Genomic DNA, 19,223 nt, shown 5'->3' with positions numbered 1-19,223 from the left:
TCTGGTCAGATCGCTCTGTGTCTGTACTAGTAGAGGATGAATTTCGCGCCCTGTGTGGCTGCGTCTGCTATGTGTAAAGCTCCTTTGAACGTGTTCATCATGAAAAGGGCGCTATATAAATCTGGTATAATAATTATAATAATAATTATTATTATTTTTACGCAAAACGACGTAAAGGTCAAAATGTCATCAAGCTAAAAAACATTATATTTACTGAACCTTCGTCTTCTTCTTGTCGTTCGCGACTACACTGACAGACCAGAAGCCTCGATGAAATTTGTGGTTTGCCACAGATCCTCAATGCCACCATACAGTTTCTGGTGGATTAAGGTATCTATCGGCCAAGTCGCAGCTCGCTCCTGGTCATGCCTTTTATATCTCTGAAGTATATGCTCCGCAGTCTGATCTTATTTACTGAACCAAAGAGCTAACGAAGAGACATCAATAGTAAGCTACAATAGGGATCATCTACTCGACATGTTCAACAATCCCAAGAAGTTTCAACATTCTGGGCCTACTGGTTTTCAAGTTATGGATTGGGAACGGATTTCCATGTTCTGGTCCATGTGACCTTGACCTTTGAATGAGTGGCCCCAATTTCAATAGGGGTCATCTACTCCGCATGTCCAATCATCCTATCAACTTTCAACATTCACGGTCAAGTGTTTCTTACGTTTTTGACCGGAAAGTGATTTCTATGTTCAGGCCTCTGTGACAAGTGATACCAAAATCTATAAGTCTCAGTTTTCCATTTTCTAGCCCCTGTGACCTTGACATTTGATTAAGTGATGCAAAAATCAATAGGGTTCATGTACTCGACATTTCCAATCATTCTATGAAGTTTCAAGATTCTTGGTTAAGTAGTCCTGAAGTTCTTGATCAGAAACGGTTTTCCATGTTTAGGTCTCTGTGACCTTGACCTTTGACATAGTGGCCCAATAACCAAGAGGGATCATCTAATTTGTATGTCCAAGCATTCTATGAACTTTCAATGTTCTTGGTCAAGTGGTTCTCAAGTTATTGATCGGAAATGGTTTAAATGTTCATGTCCCTGTGGCCTTGACCTTACAAAAGTGACCCCAAAATTGATATAGGGGTCGTCCACTCCATAAACCCTACAACTCTATGAAGTTTGAAGGTTCTAGGCCAAATGGTTCTCAAATTATTGATCCGAAATGAAGTGTGACGGACAGACGGACATGGCAAAAACAATATGTATTCCCCAGAGGGCAGTGGGGGATAATTACTGTAAGTACATTTCTTGAATAGAGGGACGGTATGATCGATCTAACAATATCAACATATCAAAATTTCTAGTACTGAATTACGCAAAATACAATTTTATTCATTTTACTACCCCGTTTTGAAAAAGTCACAAATATTCCTAGAAAAGAATGAATATATACAATTTATAAAAATAAGGAAGTGTAGATTTTGATTTAGCTGGAAATGTTTAGAGTTCGCACAGATATTAAATGCTCTTTTACGGTCTAGTAGGCATGGCACTGCCATCATTTTGTTTTGTTGTCATTTCCTTCCCTCATAACGTTTTTTTTTCGCTAGTTTGTTAATTCTAGATGTTTTAATGTATTTTTGCGACTTTTCAAAGATGGGTCCAAGTAGTAAAATGAGCGAATTTATATAATAGAGTAATTGGCCTTTTTTGAAGTTTTGAAAACTTATCAACAATATATAAATAATTGTTCTTAGCGTTTGACTGAATTTCAGAATTGTACGCTCAGTAATTTTGAAATTACTGGTAAAATATTTAATGTTACTCAGTTTATATTTCGGTACACAAGTAGGAATGGATAACAACAAATTTCAGAGAGGTTTTTATTGCAGAACAAACAAATTATACAAACAGTTGTATCTCAGTCTAGTAGAGTACATTAAAACAGCTGCCGAAAGTGGTATTACCAATTCATCCAGTGCAAAAACATGCATATATCATTGTCTAAAAGACTACTGTATGAAATGCAAAATACAAACGTCTTAACTAATGCATATCGTTAACATTTGAAATGTTTAAAATATTTTACATTTTATACTTCAATAAATTTAAACACGACGAAGAGGTTACACGCCCAGTGTACTAATTATTCTCTTCTCTAGAGCTACGCGGAATAATTTCCGGGCATAACCAGAATGAATGACTCCATGCAGGGCATAACCAATCCGAACTGTTAAAACCAATTACAGTTTATTTATTTATTTATGTCTCATTCATTACAACACCTTTTTACATATTATATCTATTTTAATTTTTCTATATGTATAATCAAATATGGCAGCGTTTTCTTGGCCGCCACAAATAAGTTGACGTGACGTTACAATCAGCGGTTATTATTAAAATAAATGTGTTTTGAAAGTGCGAGTGTACATTTTCCTATCTAAATATCTAATACATTCTCGTGTTCAATCCTCTAAAATACCACAGTCGCACGATATACCACAGCTCAGAAAATTCTAAATAAAAGGAAAGCACAATGAAAAAATGTGGAAATCATTAAGCCGCGAAATTCCAGGGAAGAGGCTGGGGAGGCTGGGGCTAGCTGGAACAAAATTAAATTCTAACCCAATGTTTTGACTTCAGTTTTTCCTGACACATAAAACGGCAAACACTTGAGGGACACTCAACTTGTGTTAGGCATACATATATGAAATACAAAAAAGGTCTTTGTTAGCCAAAGTTAAATTATCCTGTGAGGTACCCGTCAAGTTTCAACATTCTGGGAGTAAGTAGAATCACTACCTGAGGCGCCCAAAGTGTCCCTTAGTTCACACAACCTTTAGCACTGTAACCTAAATGTAAAAGAATACCAGTACAGACAACGTATCACCTGAAAATTACACTTTCTAAATATGAAAATAGTTCTTTATTTATAGAGCAATGTTCATACGCAAAAAAAAGGTTTTCTGAAGAAACATATTTTAAAGGCTTGCTTCAATCGGTTTCTGTAGAATCAGGTAAACATATTTCAATATAAAAATCCACCGTAACTTTAAGTTTTTCACTGTTTGTACTGCCCCCGGGTTTCAACTAGCCCTGGTCGCCTCTGTCATTAAAAGCTGTAAATACTGGAAAATCTAATTTCAATGAAAATCCAAACACTTTTTTAAAAAAAAATCGAATCATTTTCGGTTTAAACAGATTATCAATCATACGCGTGTGTTCTCAGTATTATTTTGAATTTACTGTTGTAATACGATATTGATCTTGATAAAGCATGTTATTTTCACTCATCTTAGTAATTTAAAATATCAATCACATTTTTTTTTCCAAATTATTTCAAACTCTTCATTTACGTTTAATTGTTGATAAATGTCAAAAAGTTTATAAGTATACAACATCAGAAAGGTTTACAACACACATAATATAAATGTACATAAACAACAACAGTTTTTTGTTTCCCCGAATCCCATTTATTTTTAACCCGAATGGATTCTTGAAAACTAATTACTTTAAAAAAGGGAAAAGAGCTAGAAAATTATTATTCTCTACGACATTTCGTCAAAATTTTATTTATTTATATTGCTTAGAGCATTTTATATAATTTCTGGACAACAGCCGTCAAAAGCCTTTGTGGCGAATTATAAACATTTCTTAATCTCAATACTGGATTTTTTTCTCGCCCTGGAACAGTAAAAACGAATACACACATAGAGTGGCTCCCGGCCTTTGTTTGTTCTGTCATATTTCTCGTATAAAAGTTTTCTTCATTAACGGTAAAAGTTTTTCTATATTGACATTTTTTGCCTGTCGCTCCAAAGATAGGTACGGTTTAGCCATCAGATAAAAATGTGCTATTTTAGAGGCTTCTAATTTTCTTATAAATGGTTTGCAGTCATGATTTAAAAGTAAATTACCATGCAGCTAGGGAGCCAGGCTAATACAAACCTATCACATTCTCCTTTAAATCAGATTTCACTACCCCAAGATTTTCTGTTGTTGTTTATATTTACATGATTTATAAAAATAAAGGTGAAAACAACCAAGATAAATGTATTTCATACCTAAGCAAGATATTGTATCACAAGATGTATCACAATATGCTACTGAAACCATTAGAACATCATTAAACAGTAAGAAAACGGGAATAACATTTCTGCGAAAGGTAACTAAGACTTATAAATTTACATTTTTCATTTTTCTTTCTTCCAAGTTGTAAAATGATATGCTAAAGATTTCTAAAACATTCCTTGAAATATTATGGCCAATATCAGATCGCCGTTGTTATATATATATTGTACCATTTGTCACATTTTAATACTTCAAGCGAAGATACGTTTTTGACTTTGATAGAATAAAAATCTCTGTTTGGATGTACACGAAACAAAAAGTTATAGTATGTGTAACAACTTTCTACATTAAAAAGCTATAGGAACAGCAATAAGTAATTATTCAGAATAAACGCATGAGACAACAAATAACACTGAAAAATTATGACCAAAAAGTTTAGTCTACTTTTCGAGGTATTCATATTTTTTTTAGTAAATACACATGTTTAAAGAAAGAGAATTCGTTTATCTTTGCCCAATTGCTTTTGAAACAGATTACAAGTTACTTTATACTAAAATGCACAATAAATGATGGAATTTATTCCGCCAAACAGTACTTTATTTCATATTTTATATTTATGGATTAAGTGGCCTATCGCCGGGGTATACGCTTGTTAAAGTATTACTATATGCTATTTTACCTCGTAGTTCTCTCACGCGGAGAGGCAGAGGGAACCAGGGGGTTGCCTTCGATTTTAGGAGTGATTGGGATTGGAAGCAACATATGCTTTGACTTCTAGCTTTAAGCCGAAATAGACAAAAGAATTAATTAATTTAATTACCAACTACTCATTGCAAACTTAGAAATTTATTTTAGACCCCCGTTTTTTTCTTTCATTTAGTATTCATCTTTTTCTAGAAATTTTTGGATAGGTTTGACATACATGAAAGTGCGTCACTTGTAGTGAAAGACAATTCACAAAAAGGACATTGCACAGCTTTTTGTTTTCTTTCTTACAGCGCTCAGAAACTACAATCACGGCGCTCAAACTAATAAGCGTTTTGGTCACCTTGCCGGTTTTGCGGCAGATTCTTGTCTAAGGGTTATTTAAATTTAAAAAAAGAATTTTTGATTCGTTTCCTCCAAGAAAAATGTGCGGATTTCACATTTCTGACCAAGTAAATATATCTAAAATGGTCCAAACTTCATTAAGGTGGTAGACTATATAATATTAAAAAATCTATAGATTTGTCAGTATTTTTTTTTGAAGTTGTTTTTAATGTTTTATTCAACAAAACGCGCCATAAAGGTACATGATAATATATTATTCATCTCTGTACAATAGATGGTTAAATATAAATAACTAGTCGGTTAATCGATGATAGATATTCTTTTGACGTAAATTGTTTTTACTCATAAATGATATCCAGGGAAGGAATATTTTTAAAAAAAAAAAACCTTAAAATAAACTCTTTGGGACTTTTGAATTATTGTCCGTGTGTGAAAGTAGGCCATATATTTTTCTTGATCAGTATCCCCAATAAAGTCAAATATTTTTGGTTAGAAAACGTAGTCAATGATTTTATTTCTTGTATTCAAAGCTTTAAAGATATTGTTTATTTTCCATGACACCGCTTTCATTTCCCAAAGTCTAAAACATATGCCTGATAATAAAAAGAAAATCTACATGGCCTTAGTGTCATTATCAAGTGAAAATATTTTGTTTTAATATTTGCTTTATTTCCTTCTGCGTTTTTTCGTGAAGTCCTTGGTTTCTTCAGTCATGCTTTCGGTACTGTCGTCTCCTCCACAACAGCTACAAACAGCCACTTTCATCCATGCCATTTTCGTGGCGTCCGAATTCAGAACCCCCTTGAGAACGAAAGTGTTTCCGGACTCGGCGTCAGCTAAATATTTGATAAAAAAAGATGTTCTTCAATGAGAAGCATATTCAACACCTTTTACTATAGGTAAATCTAAAATAAAATAGTTAGAAAAGATCATTTTTCTTGCACATTGCAACATTCGCACTGGTTTCTTGAATAAAAATTGAATGAATTATTGCAATATATGCAATACGAAGTCCTCTACTGGAAGGCAACTGATTTTTTATTCTGCAGTATAACATACTAGTAAATGATCTTGTACTATATATAAAATACGTTGTAAAACAACGTATGGAATAAAATTTTCATATACAAAAATCCCTTCATGAATTTCGTAGGTATGGACCGGACACGAACGGAATGACCGGACACGAACGGAATAAGAGACGGACGGACGGACGGACGGACGGAAAAGCGTAATACTGCAGTAGCCACAACTGAATTTCAAGCAGTAGGGGACTAATGAGACCCCGATATGTGTCATGAGAATGCGAGAAATTCTTCATAGTAAATAAACCCAGTAAGAGTTTAATGCAAGTAGTTGGTTCACAATGCTTATCTGCTTAAGAAAAAAAAGTCATCTCACAATCAACTTACTCATTGTTTTCCAAAACAAAGTAGGATCTCTCCGTGGTTTGAGAGGATCTCGAGTGCAGTCTGAAAATATATACTTTTCTTTAAATTTTTTTATAAGTTCTTAGTCCATGATTTGAATTTTGTCTTTTGAAAACCTATATGACAAAGAATGATAAGCTTGAAGTTTCAAAGATTTTAATAACTTTGAATTGATGTAATCACATATAAGTTTATTATGAGAGGTGTACTTTGCTCATTTTATCATTGGATATTGATTTAAACATAGAAACTACCTATCTGTTTTGAGCTGTAATCACAGTTAAATGTTATATCTGGCGTTACATATTCATTTTACGTTTAAACCTAACACACAGTACAGTTCATATATTTTAACCTGTAGTTATTATTCTTATTTTTAAATATGAAATTTGAGCGTATTATACCGAATGCAAAAAAGAATATTAGGAAAGTTTAGTACTATACAGACTTCATTAACAGTATCAAGTTTCTTACGTCTGCCTTCTTTCGCTTCATCCTCTTTTAATTTTTCATGTAAATCCTCCATGCCCAACGACTTGTGCTGACTTCTAGCTGTGGCTTTCATTACATGAAGTTTGCAGATTTCTTCGCGAGAGACAGTGATATCTTCCCAGTCTGCCGTGTGCTTTGTCTCACAGACTCTGCGAATCTTCTGGATACATTTGTTGGGTCTTGCGCAATGATATAGATCGTCCTCTTCATTGACGTCGTCCTCGCTAAATAGAAACGTAGTATCTGGGTAACCATTCGTTTCAGCATCTTTCGCATACCTTATAAAGCGTTTTAGCATTTTTTCTAAACACGGAAATTCTGGATTGCTGATTACCGCCTCTGCAAGCTCACCTGCTACCGATATTACTGTTTCGTTTGTTGCATCTGTAGGCTTGTCATGGATCCAACGTAAACGGTCGAGTTCCTCTGGTAATCGATTGCAGATGTCCCGACCAGTACCATTCAAGCTGCCGTCAGCTTCTGATATCCCCCTTTTAACCGCTTGTTTTACAATTTTCTCCTTTAATCTAGACAAAAAGCCTGAAGATTCAGTGTTTAAACTACTTAACACGCCTTGCAGAACAGCTTTAACGTTCTCTTTATTCTGCAAAGAGAGAGAAATAAAAAAAACAAGATAGTTATGAAAACTATCTTTTGTACATCAATTAAAATATGAACATCGGGTTGCATTGCACATATGACATCAAAGAAACAACTTTTATTAACAACTACATTGACAAAGATCAAAAAGCAGTAACCACGTTCCAAGGACACATCCTCCCTGAAACCAAAATCCACAGCACTGAATGTACGGATATCTATATGATTGATAGTTACTCAAAACTATATCAGCAAGATAAAACAGTAAGACATTGGAGACAAAACAAGCAATTAAAGAAACATACTTGGGCATTGCATTGGAATAATTACATTTTTCAGTGGAAAACATTTTAACTGGTTTATAGTGCGTACCAAACCTCAGTCTCAGTCACCTTTGTCTAAAACATTCCGGGAAAGATGGGCAGGATAAACGTTTAACAGTAAAGAAGTACCAGAAAAAGGCAACACATTCAAAAGCAAAACGCATTTCACGACTTGTTATTATCACAAGACATTAAAGTAAAATAAAGCACTGTTGATATTTATACGTTAAAAAATCATTAAGGAAGCAGTAACAGTAACTTAATTATGATTATCAGTAAACTACTGGAAATCATGCAAACCCTCCCCCGCCACCAAATTAAAGGTTATCAATTAACGTAAATATTAGATTATATAACTTTCATTCACTTGCTATATAATACACTGTTGCCATGCTACACAAAACAAAATATTTACTAGTGAAGCTATTATATTTAACTCATTGCATAGGCTACCAACTCTTGTTAACGTGCTTTTTTCCATAGAAGCGGGCGCTGTAATACGATGTTAGAGTATAGTATCGATCTTGAATGTTACATTCTTTAACAAGCTGAAATTAAAATGACCACTTACCCCACCATTCTGGAGTTTTTCCATTTGTTGTTGTGCTATGATGAAGTTATCTGGTAAAGATTCTAAGGTATCTTTGCTATCGGCTTCGGTTTCAGCGCTGCCTTCCATAACTTGCACCATTTCTGTGAAATCTTCAAAAAAAAGTTTTAATTTTGGTTGCGGTCAGTTTTTCGTACATGTTACAGAAACATATCTTATAAGAAACATTATATTTTTCTACAGATTATTTTCCTACAGCTCAATACATTTCAAACATGTAATATCTTTACATGGCTTCAGAAAATGTTAAGAAAATCAAATCAAAATGACACAACCTTCTACCGTTTATAAGTTGACTAAATAGGAATGTATTAAATAACATCTAGTTTAAACAATAATTAGTTGAATCGTAAGCCTTATGATATCAAATGAAACTTCTCATAAGCTGTAACAGTTTATAGTATAACTGAGCCGCGTCATGAGAAAACCAGCACAGTGCGTTTGCGACCAGCATGGATCCAGACCAGCCTGCGCGTCCGCAATTAGAGAAACCATTAGCGAACAGCATGGATCCTGACTAGACTGCGCGGATGCGCAGGCTGGTCTGGATCCATGCTCAGTCGCAAACGCACTATGCTGGTTTTCTCTTGGCGCGGCTTATATAAATGTCATAGTATACACACTCTTTAGTTGTCAAAACTAACTGGGCGAGCACGAAATGGTCCAAAACCCGAGAGCAAATACGTTTTTTTTTATCGACCGACAAGCCATTCAACATGTGTTTTATAACATTTAATAAGAAATGAAATTTCAAAGATCTTTTTAGATTTTAACTGGCCAAACAAAAATGTGTTCAATACCTACGCTAATTTAGATCGGTCAAATTTTTATAAACTGTGGACCGGCGATTTATATATGGATACAATAGCATAGTATAGAACGAGAAATATAAAATTTAAATTTGCACTTTAAGTCAACAACAACGACCATATTCATGTTTGTGGCTAGATAATAATGGCCTTGAAGATCTTTCCATCTTTTTTTTCAACTAAATTTGTTATGAAATCTTATTCCCACAGAAGTATTACATTTTCTTAAACAACGGATGGTTATTAAAGTACTGGTAAGTCCATTGCGTTTTTGTATTGATGTTTATTTTAACCCATATCATTCTGGACACGACTGATTCTGCCTTTGTAACCAGTGCAAATCATGATCAGACCCATGACCTTCACTGTTCACCATTCAGTGAGTATTGTTTTGGTATGCACCCCTTTTGACAGTTAACGGAATCGTTCAAATTGAAAGATGGATAAATTCATTATAGAAATTTAGCAGGGTAAGGCTTAACTGTAATATGGATGCACACTTAACAACCTTGAATAATCCTATCTTTCTTATCCTCGTTTAGAATACTATCAAATTGTTATTATTTTAAGGCATCTGCTTACTCTTCTCACAAACAGAAGGGTTAGCAGCTATGTGAAGATCAATGAAATTTTGCAGCAACGACAGTCGACCAAAGCCTAAATTTCCAGCAGTATCCTGTGTCTTGTTATGAATCTCTTTCCAAGCAGAACCCTGAAAATAAATCAAATAAATTATTATATAGCATATCACATAGCTCTTCATTATTGATTTCCCTATATCAGAGACGTAGATTCCTCGTTAAAAATACTTATTAGACCGAAAACAATATAAATTCTTAAATCTGTTTTAAACACCTACTGGACTGCTGCCCGAGTCCTCTAAAACATTTTAAAACGTATTTGTAGTGTAGCCTTTGAAATAAATTGATTTTAGTAAGTTTTTTTGTAAAGTAAAAAAGATAATTGGAAAGTTCACAGCGTTCCATTCGACAGTTTTACATATATTAGGTGCCGGTTTTCATGTATGTCCTTGCTGAATATCAGATCTGCATTTTATATCAAAGCGCAAGTTAATTAAGATGTACTGTTTTCTTAACACAACTTATGAAGAACCAGAAGAACAAAATCAAGGATGGGACATCAGAATTGATAAAAATACCCAAACATAAAAATCTGAAAATAATTCCATCATTACTGTGTTGATGATCATAAACGGAGGAGTTCACGTTCGATTTCCCTTTAATATAATTGAGCCGCGCCATGAGAAAACCAACATAGTGGCTTTGCGACCAGCATGGATCCAGACCAGCCTGCGCATCCGCGCAGTCTGGTCAGGATCCATGCTGTTCGCTAACAGTATCTCTAATTTCAATAGGCTTTGAAAGCGAACAGCATGGATCCTGACCAGACTGTGCGGATGCGCAGGCTAGTCTGGATCCATGCTGGTCGCAAAGCCACTATGTTGGTTTTCTCATTGCACGGCTCATATATTGTATTTATAATCATATGTGTTCTAGCACCTTGTGTAAACTTTCAAAAATAATTCATACAAAGTATTAATAATTTTCTATTAATAATTTTCAATTTTTGACGAGTTTCATGCGCAATTTCCAATTTGAACATGGTGTAAGAGAGGTGTAGAATTATAGATTCCTTCTTGAATCTACAAACATTCAGTCGCTTGAACAATCACTTTACTACATGTCTTTTCAAATACTACAGAAAAAGTTATTTCTACGAAAATATATCTGCAATTAATTGCTTACATCGTTCTCGAAAACGCTGACTGTTGGCTCTGCAGTATGCGGATCTGTACCCCTGCGTACCACTCGCATGTCTCCTCCCGTCCATCCGTTTCTGATCACTTCACATTGTGGGTGTACTGAAACATATCAAATATTTCTCAAGCACTGTTTCAAATTACTTTTAATTTTCATATATTATGCTGTAATGAAAAAAGGGTTCGTATTTTTTAATAATGTATTTAAACTTATTCCATAGATGTTGCTACATTGTACGTACTTCTCAGCAGATTGCTAGGTCAAAGACAGTTTTGTTCTTCAGTCGGAAATATACATGGAGATTACATGAGAACCTCAATATAACTTACAAGGCTATATCGACATGTATTACCCCGAGAAACAAATTCTGGGTTATTTTGGATGATTATATTGTTCACCATGCTGCCTGCTGACGAAATTCTTTTCAATTATCCATATAACACAAAGTCTTATATTTACAGATAAAATGCATTTTCATGCAAAAGTCTTTTGTCGCAGTATCCTCTTTTCACATTGTTAGACTATTTGTTGCCGAAGCATTCACGGTTGTTGCAATAGCAATTAAATAAAAACTGTGCACATTTTCCATATTGCCATCTATTCGTGCATCAAGTTTCATGAAAAAAAGTCTTGCACTTTTTATGTTATTGTATGATTCCACTTTGTCACTTTTTGTCTCATTTTAGAAATATTATTGCCACAGCAACTGGATTTCTTGCCATAACAACAAAATAAATGAACGCGCATATTCTCAATATTGCCATCTTTATCATTTTGGCGGGCAAATTATAACACTCGTAAAATTCCGGTGAAAAACCGGTAGGGCATTAATTGTCTAGACACACATAATGTGTGTTTAATTATTTGATGGGAGGGTGTGTTAAGAGGACCAACAGTTCGAGCCTATTGGCTTTTGGTGCAAGAAACATTGAAATGTGCATTAATAGCATGCAATCGCTGAACACGATTGTTTTTTCAAACAAGTGAGCGCAATCGAGCCGGCTAATGGAAATAAATGCATGACCGAATGGATTGCTTTAGACAAATTATTTTTCGTATTTATCGTGATACTGCGTGACAAAAGAGACAAATTTATTACACAGATCTTGAAACGGACATAGTTTTCACACAAAATATCAAAGCATTCGGTCAACACTTCCGACATACTTTCTAGCTGAATATTTATCATCCGGATCAAAACCACAAAGCCATCGCAAACACAAATTATATATGACCACTGATACAAAACGCCGGTGCATAATTTGTGCTATATCACCTGTTTATATTCATCACATGTTTACTGAGCTAACAAGTCAAAATTGTGAAAATTGATTCATGATGTCATGACTTTGCTGGTCAATAGTCAAAATTATTGACCTTCGATCATTCGTACTTCGAGCAATAGTTTTGATTACTGACCGGCAATTCGTTCAATAAGTGTATAATATAACATATTAAACAATCAAGACACGGAAAAGAAAATTATTCATACCTTCGTCACAGTTTCGAGTAGAACTGATACGGAGAGCGAAATAATTATCACATCGATCAATCTCATTCCACATTGTGTGCATTGGATCGAGCATCAAAACCAGCACATGTTCACCTGAAAAAGCGTTGTATGGAAGTTTTTATTATATACCTACGGCTCATTTTCATTTTTGTATTTTTCTTCATATTTTCAACATTTTAATACGGAACAATTTCACTGCTCTTTCATGGTTTATGCAATTCAACTATAAAATCAATAACAGAAATATTGACGTATCTATCTGACGTCGACGTCAGAGCGCGCGCAAATTCCGGTTACAATTATGGCACTAAGACACGCTGAGTCATCATCGATCTATTAACGGCTTCAAGGTACTTTTGTCTTTATCTATAGTAACGCAGCTATGGCACTAAGCGTCCCATCATGTATATTTTAACCTCTTAGCAATGATTTATTCAGACTTTTAACGAAACATCTACTGTAATATAAGATTGATTTATAAAAAAAAAACATACGAAGACTCCTCCTTCTTTGCAACCGAATGAGTGAGCTAGTTACACCATTTTAATCTTCTATTTTAAATATGAAAATGCTTTCAGACATAAACAGCAAGACCTAATTACCGCACAAATCTAGTTTATCTGTATTTTGTTTTACTGTTCCAAAGAAGTCCAAACTTTTTAGTTCTTCATCATCTGAAAAATATAAAATGACTCAAGATAAATCATATTATATGTTTTTCATGACTATTGTGTGATAGTAAGACTGAAAGGAACAAATGAAATTCTTAGTAACAAAAATAGTGTTTGCTGACTGCTGTGTCTCAGATCTCTGACTTTGTAAAATAAGTACCTACATAATTGACCATGATGCATCTTGAAATTTACGAAATCCGACAAGGACATTTGGCATTAATTTCTACAATTAAAAACAAGAGCGCCGCCAAGTTGGGCAATATACCTCCGAAGGGTTACATCAGAGGATGGGAGCAAAATTTAAAGAACTTGACTGTTGAAGCCCAAAGGACAGGAATAACAAAGGGAAGAAATTCCAAAAAAAAAATCTAAGTCCACAAAAAAATCCTTAACAGGTACATGTATGTCAAAATACACCTAAAAATTAGAGGTACCATCCATGCTGTACCACAGAAAAGTGGTCTCGGGTTTTCCCTAAGGCCAATAATAAAAAAGTTTCAAAATAAGCTATTTATATACATAAAGCTAAGTCATATACGACCTTTGACCCCTAAGTGTGACCTTGACCTTGAAGCGAGTCATCCGAAACATGCACTCTGCACGTCGTCCCAGTGTGGTGAACATTTTTGCCAAATTTCTTTGAAATCCTTAAGGCCATACCAAATTGATATGTCGTTCGTCGGAACTACCGCATCAATAATTTCATTCCCGAGAAAAAAAAATAAAAATTACCCGCCCGCACGTACATAAAAATCTCCGAAAAAAATATTTTTTTTTCGATTACGCGGTCCGGAATAATAACGGCAAAACAGGTTTTATCGCTGTTTTAATGCGTCAAAGTGATATTGATCGGATTTCATGCGTCCGTAATACATGTAGCTGATGATCCAAACTCAAAAGTCAAGAATTATGGTGTTGTTCATCATTTGTTTTAAATCTGGAGTGTCTGTGCTAGTGCCACACATGGCCTTCGATGTGCCGGTAGGTAATGAAATAGGTACATTCTACTTTTGTTCAATACAGTGAAAAGAACGAAGCCCGACTTGTAAGACCTGCACGGGGATGCAGTTAAAAATGTTTGGAAATATTGTTCAGATATACAGTTTTCAAACCATTTGTTATCAGTTGTTTAATTCAGCATGTTAGATCTAGAGCCCAAAGCTGAGGCCAACTACTATCTTAAAAAAATATTTGTTCACAGATCCTGACCTAGCTTAAGATCTTCAGCTCTCTCGGTTTATATACTGGATTTGGACGGGAGAGCTGAAGTGCACTCCGTAGGGAAATCATACCAATAATCGTGCCAGAAATCTGACACGCTCGCATTTGTACATTTTAAAAGAAATCAGCAGCAGCACTTTCTGATCAGTTAATATATAGTAAAATCTACCATTGTGCCAAATTTTACGCATTAAAACCCATAATTGATGGCAGAACTACCTGACAATTTCGAACTGGTCTGAAACGTTTACTCTACGCCGCCATCTTGCTCCTTTGAAATACGAGACTGACCTTTCACCCGCGCGAACCGCTAAGAGAGCACTCACGTGTGCCGCTTCGTATTTGAAGTTGCATCAGCATCCCGGTGGCACAAAAACTTGGGAAAATGGTTATTTTTTATTGAAATTGATTTGAATTATTACTTTCATAGATAAATCCTTAAGAAAACTTGTATGTATAAATCATTTCTTTTGTTTACAAGGTACTCTAGAGACTCTACATGTGTATTTTTAGCGGCTCGCGCTCTTACGTCATGCGAGAATCTCGTTGTAGCTATTCAACAATGGCCGCCGAAATGATGCTGATCTAGCAGTGACTTGTAAATATCAGCGATTTTATTGTAAGATTTGCTTCCAGAATTTGATAAATGGTGTTAACTGATGTAGAAGTGATTACTTTATCAAGATATCCATACATCTTCGTTCAAAATTTCAGTTGACTACGTTTGCGACGAAAAGTTGGACAATTTTTTTTTTTGGTATGGTTTCATAGTAGGCCTGGTCCAAAACTCTAAAGCCACAGCTATGAAAAAAATAAAATATAAAAAAGCGGCATTTAGAGTTTTGGAAGCCAGGACTAATCCTGACCTATCACATTGTCTCGGCCCAAATCTTTTTGAACGTAACTTCTTTAGTACAGCAGTCAGATATTCTATCAAAGTACATTTAGTCAAGTTAAAAATTGTTTTGCTTTTCAAATAAGTAGTGTTGATATGAAAATAATTTCTAACAAAATCTGTCCTTTTGTAACCCCAGTTTTGCCTGTTTGTACACATGACGCCAGGATATATTTAAATTGGCTGTAAATTGATTGAACGAAAGAAACTGAAAAATAAAAAGACTTCCCCAACTCTAAATTTATAGTTCAGTCAAAGCACAACAAACAACACTTTGAAGGGTGGCCATATTGGGATCATTCTTTGTCCGTCTGTTATTATTTTTGCTTGAAATGAATCTCTACCACAAAAGCCTGATCATGATCTGTTAAGAAATTATTCCAAAGGGATTCGAGCAATGTCGGAGCATCTGTATGCCCAACTCCGTTTGGTCGCACTGGTCAAGTGGTTTATTACCTCCCCTCACCTCTATGGGTTGGAGTTCCACTAGGGGCACAAATTTGTTCATGTGTCAAAGCCATCGAACTGTGTTTCAGAAGAAATGTTATTCCACACAATCATGTGCCTGTTTTGTCTTTAATATTCCTCCTCCTGTGCCATTAAATAGGCACGTCTTCAGATTAATGTAGAAAAATCAAAATTAAAAATAAGACTCTCATTCCTTAGTATTTAAAATTACAAAATAAAAAAAATAAAGTGATTCATTGAGTTTTGGCAAGAATTTATTTGCAAAATCATTCATGTAGTCTTTAAAACATATAAAAAAGCTATATACTGTGTTACCCACACTGTAAATGTTTGATTTCTGTGTTATTTCTAAAGAAATGTTAACTTTATATATAATCATAACCGCCTCCTCAATGGTTCAAGCTGGGAAAAAAAAAAAAAAAGCCCGCTCGCTCCATGTAAAATCTACCCGCCTCTGAAAAAATCAAAATTGGGAAAAAAAAAAATAAAATAAAAATTTCGCTCGCCCGCTTCTATTTTTTTTGAAAATTTTCCGAAGAACTATTAATCAATTTGGAATGGCCTAAAGCAGTTCAAGAGTTACAGAGCGGACACGAAACAAACTGATATGACCTTTGACCCCTAAGTGTGACCTTGATCTTGAAACGAGACATCTAAAACATGCGCTCTGCACGTCGTCTCGGTGTGGTGAACATTTGTGTCAAGTTTCTTTGAAATCCTTCAAGGGGTTCAAGAGTTACAGAGCGGACACGAAATTGCTAACGGACGGACGGACGGACGGACAGACGGACACCGGGGGTATAACATAATACGTCCCTTCGGGCGTATAAAAATCGATGTTTTACAACGCTTATTAAATACTAGTATGCTTAACTATTTCATAAACAAAAGTCTATTTGAATAATATTTTGATATTACAAATTTAAATATGATGTATTTTACTAATTGAAATATAACATGCTTCAAAACATGTCGTTATTCTTAGATAGTTGTAATTATTATATGTTACTAAAAATAACCTAAATTGCATTGGCCGAAACCGCTCATCATCTTTCAAAATATATTTCATGTTTTAATGGTTAGTGGGTTTTCCCCATTTAACATAACTTTCTAAAAATAGAATGGAAATTATTGTTACTTTCAAACATTAAATATGTTGCAACAAATATTTGTTACTTATTCATAAACCTGAACCCATATAATAAAACAGTTATTGAGTCTTGAGCGATTGGATATGATAGCCGAGGTCAATATTGCCCTCTTCCGGTGAATATCACATCATATCCAATCGCTCAAGAGTCAATAATTGTATAATATTATTCAGCTTAAAAGATCATACTGGTATATTGTAAAGAAAACAGACCCTTTAAAGGTAATGTAATTATCACCATGCCAAATATTTGCCACTAGTTAGTCACGGTATACCCTACGTAATTGTAAAGCTCCGGAGTACTCTACAGTCTTTTTTAATATTACACAAAGCATTTATAGACGAACATAAATCGTTTTCCTATGTGACCCTAGAGTTATGACAACTCATTTTCAAGTCATTAGTTCAAGCCTGAACTAAAAGACACGTTTGTTTATTTTTTTCTTCTGTTGTTTTTTTTTTTCATAAAAGATAATATTTAAAAAAACAAATAGCGATTATTTACATACAGTAAAACACTCATTGTTCGAGCTCGCAGAGGGATAAGACAGATGTGGAGTGAAGAGCTATCCAAACATATATGTTGTGCATCGTTTAGGTCGGATGTCTACTTATTGCATTACAAGTGCACTTGTAATTTCATATTTGCACGTGCATGTATAAAATGTTTACCTGTATACGGATGCAGTCATGCTTTTATACGTTCACGTATATTTTGAAATGTACACGCATGCATGGTAGACTTTCGATCCCAATGGAACACAATACATACAAACTATAAAGACAACGGCGGAGACAAATGAAATTGCTCGAGTGAGCACTGAATGCTGGAACAAGCGGGAGTCTACTGTACAATAATCGTTTATCGATTTTCGAAACTAAAGAAAAGAATAAATGGACTATACCTACAATTTTACTGAATAAAAATTACTCATTTTTGGAAAATGAATGTTTCTATACCTATGCTTGTAATACATATATTGTATTTTAGTGGTATAAAATAATTGCCAGTTATGGATGATATACCTTAATGCAATATTCAAAAATAGGAAACAAAGTACGGTTACTTGTGAATTGTTTCATAAAAACGATCCTGTCCCCGGGCATGGGTTTCCGCATCGGGTGATCTTCATTTGCCCTGCAATCCTCTTGTGAGAGTACCATATCCGTTCGATACTGTGTGATGAAAGCAGCAGCAAAAACACCGGGTGGTATAGAGTCAGGTTCCCCAGGTGCCGGAACGATTCCAGGAATAGGACTACCATCATTGGTCGTAGTCACCTGTTATATACATAGCATGACTTCTCTAATTCATTTATAGCCTTGGGTATATTTAGAAGACTAACCAGTACGTGTACTAGTATATTTCTTTCAAGAATTATATAAAATATGACTAAATTTTGTCTACAGAATATTTGTTATTTTTACCCTTTCTAGTGTTTCATACAGCATACAAATAAAAATAGTGCGGCTGCCACGATTTTAAGCGGAAATGGGAATTCGCAATGGATACAGCATCCTCGGTCGTCTTGATTAATTAATTCCATTTGGTAAGTATTGATTGAAAATATCAAATTTATTTCGTCTTGGAATCTAACTTTTAATCAAGAATATCTTATTCGAATTAATACTTGTGAGTAGTGTATAAACAGAAATATTGTACACAACCGTAATGCCGAATCCTTTTTCATCGCATCTTTCAGATTGTCCATGGTTTTATTAATCATGATGGTTGGCAGTTCATCTTCACCATCTCGAGCTATTTTCAGCATGACACCTTTGTTTAAAAGAAGGAAAGTTACTTGAAATATCGTATCTATTGAAGAACCCAAGCTGAAAACACTTGGTTTTTCTGGGAAGTATCGGACCAACTACTTAAAAATGTTCGACTCACCAAATCTCTAAAAGTTTGTCATGAATTTGAATATATTGTGCAAGGTCCGGATAACGATTATACAGCATTTAAAAAAGCTCGATGTATGGTAATGAACACTTTTTGAGTTCTGAGGTCTTCAGTAATATAAATTGAATAATCAAAGATGAATTTCTCTAAAAAAAAAAAATAATGAATGAAAAGTTTTATTTTGTTTTTAAGCTTAGCTCACCTGAATGCTCAGGTGAGTTTTTCTGATCGCTCGATATCCGGCGTCCGTCGTCCGTCGTCTGTCGTCTGTCTGTCAACA

The 19,223-nt window shown here is 34.6% G+C and overlaps 1 protein-coding gene across 1 annotated transcript; it reads right to left on the bottom strand.

The window, feature by feature from the left end:
* Positions 1 to 3,128: 3,128 nt before the first annotated feature.
* LOC123525832 (uncharacterized) lies at positions 3,129 to 18,817 on the bottom strand. The gene is made up of 10 exons (XM_053538193.1): positions 18,709 to 18,817; positions 18,108 to 18,321; positions 13,235 to 13,306; positions 12,612 to 12,725; positions 11,105 to 11,220; positions 9,921 to 10,050; positions 8,491 to 8,621; positions 6,979 to 7,600; positions 6,487 to 6,546; positions 3,129 to 5,910 (listed from the first exon to the last, which is right to left on the bottom strand). Exons 2-10 carry the CDS (start codon positions 18,202 to 18,204, stop codon positions 5,741 to 5,743), a joined length of 1,512 nt encoding a protein of 503 aa, XP_053394168.1. The 5' UTR covers positions 18,205 to 18,321; positions 18,709 to 18,817; the 3' UTR covers positions 3,129 to 5,740.
* Between the last annotated feature and the right edge of the window lie 406 nt (positions 18,818 to 19,223).

This window comes from Mercenaria mercenaria, chromosome 3, assembly GCF_021730395.1.
Source record: "Mercenaria mercenaria strain notata chromosome 3, MADL_Memer_1, whole genome shotgun sequence".
NCBI lineage: Eukaryota > Metazoa > Mollusca > Bivalvia > Venerida > Veneridae > Mercenaria > Mercenaria mercenaria.
Note: the sequence above shows the minus strand (reverse complement) of the source record. Positions and strands in the feature narration are given on the sequence as shown.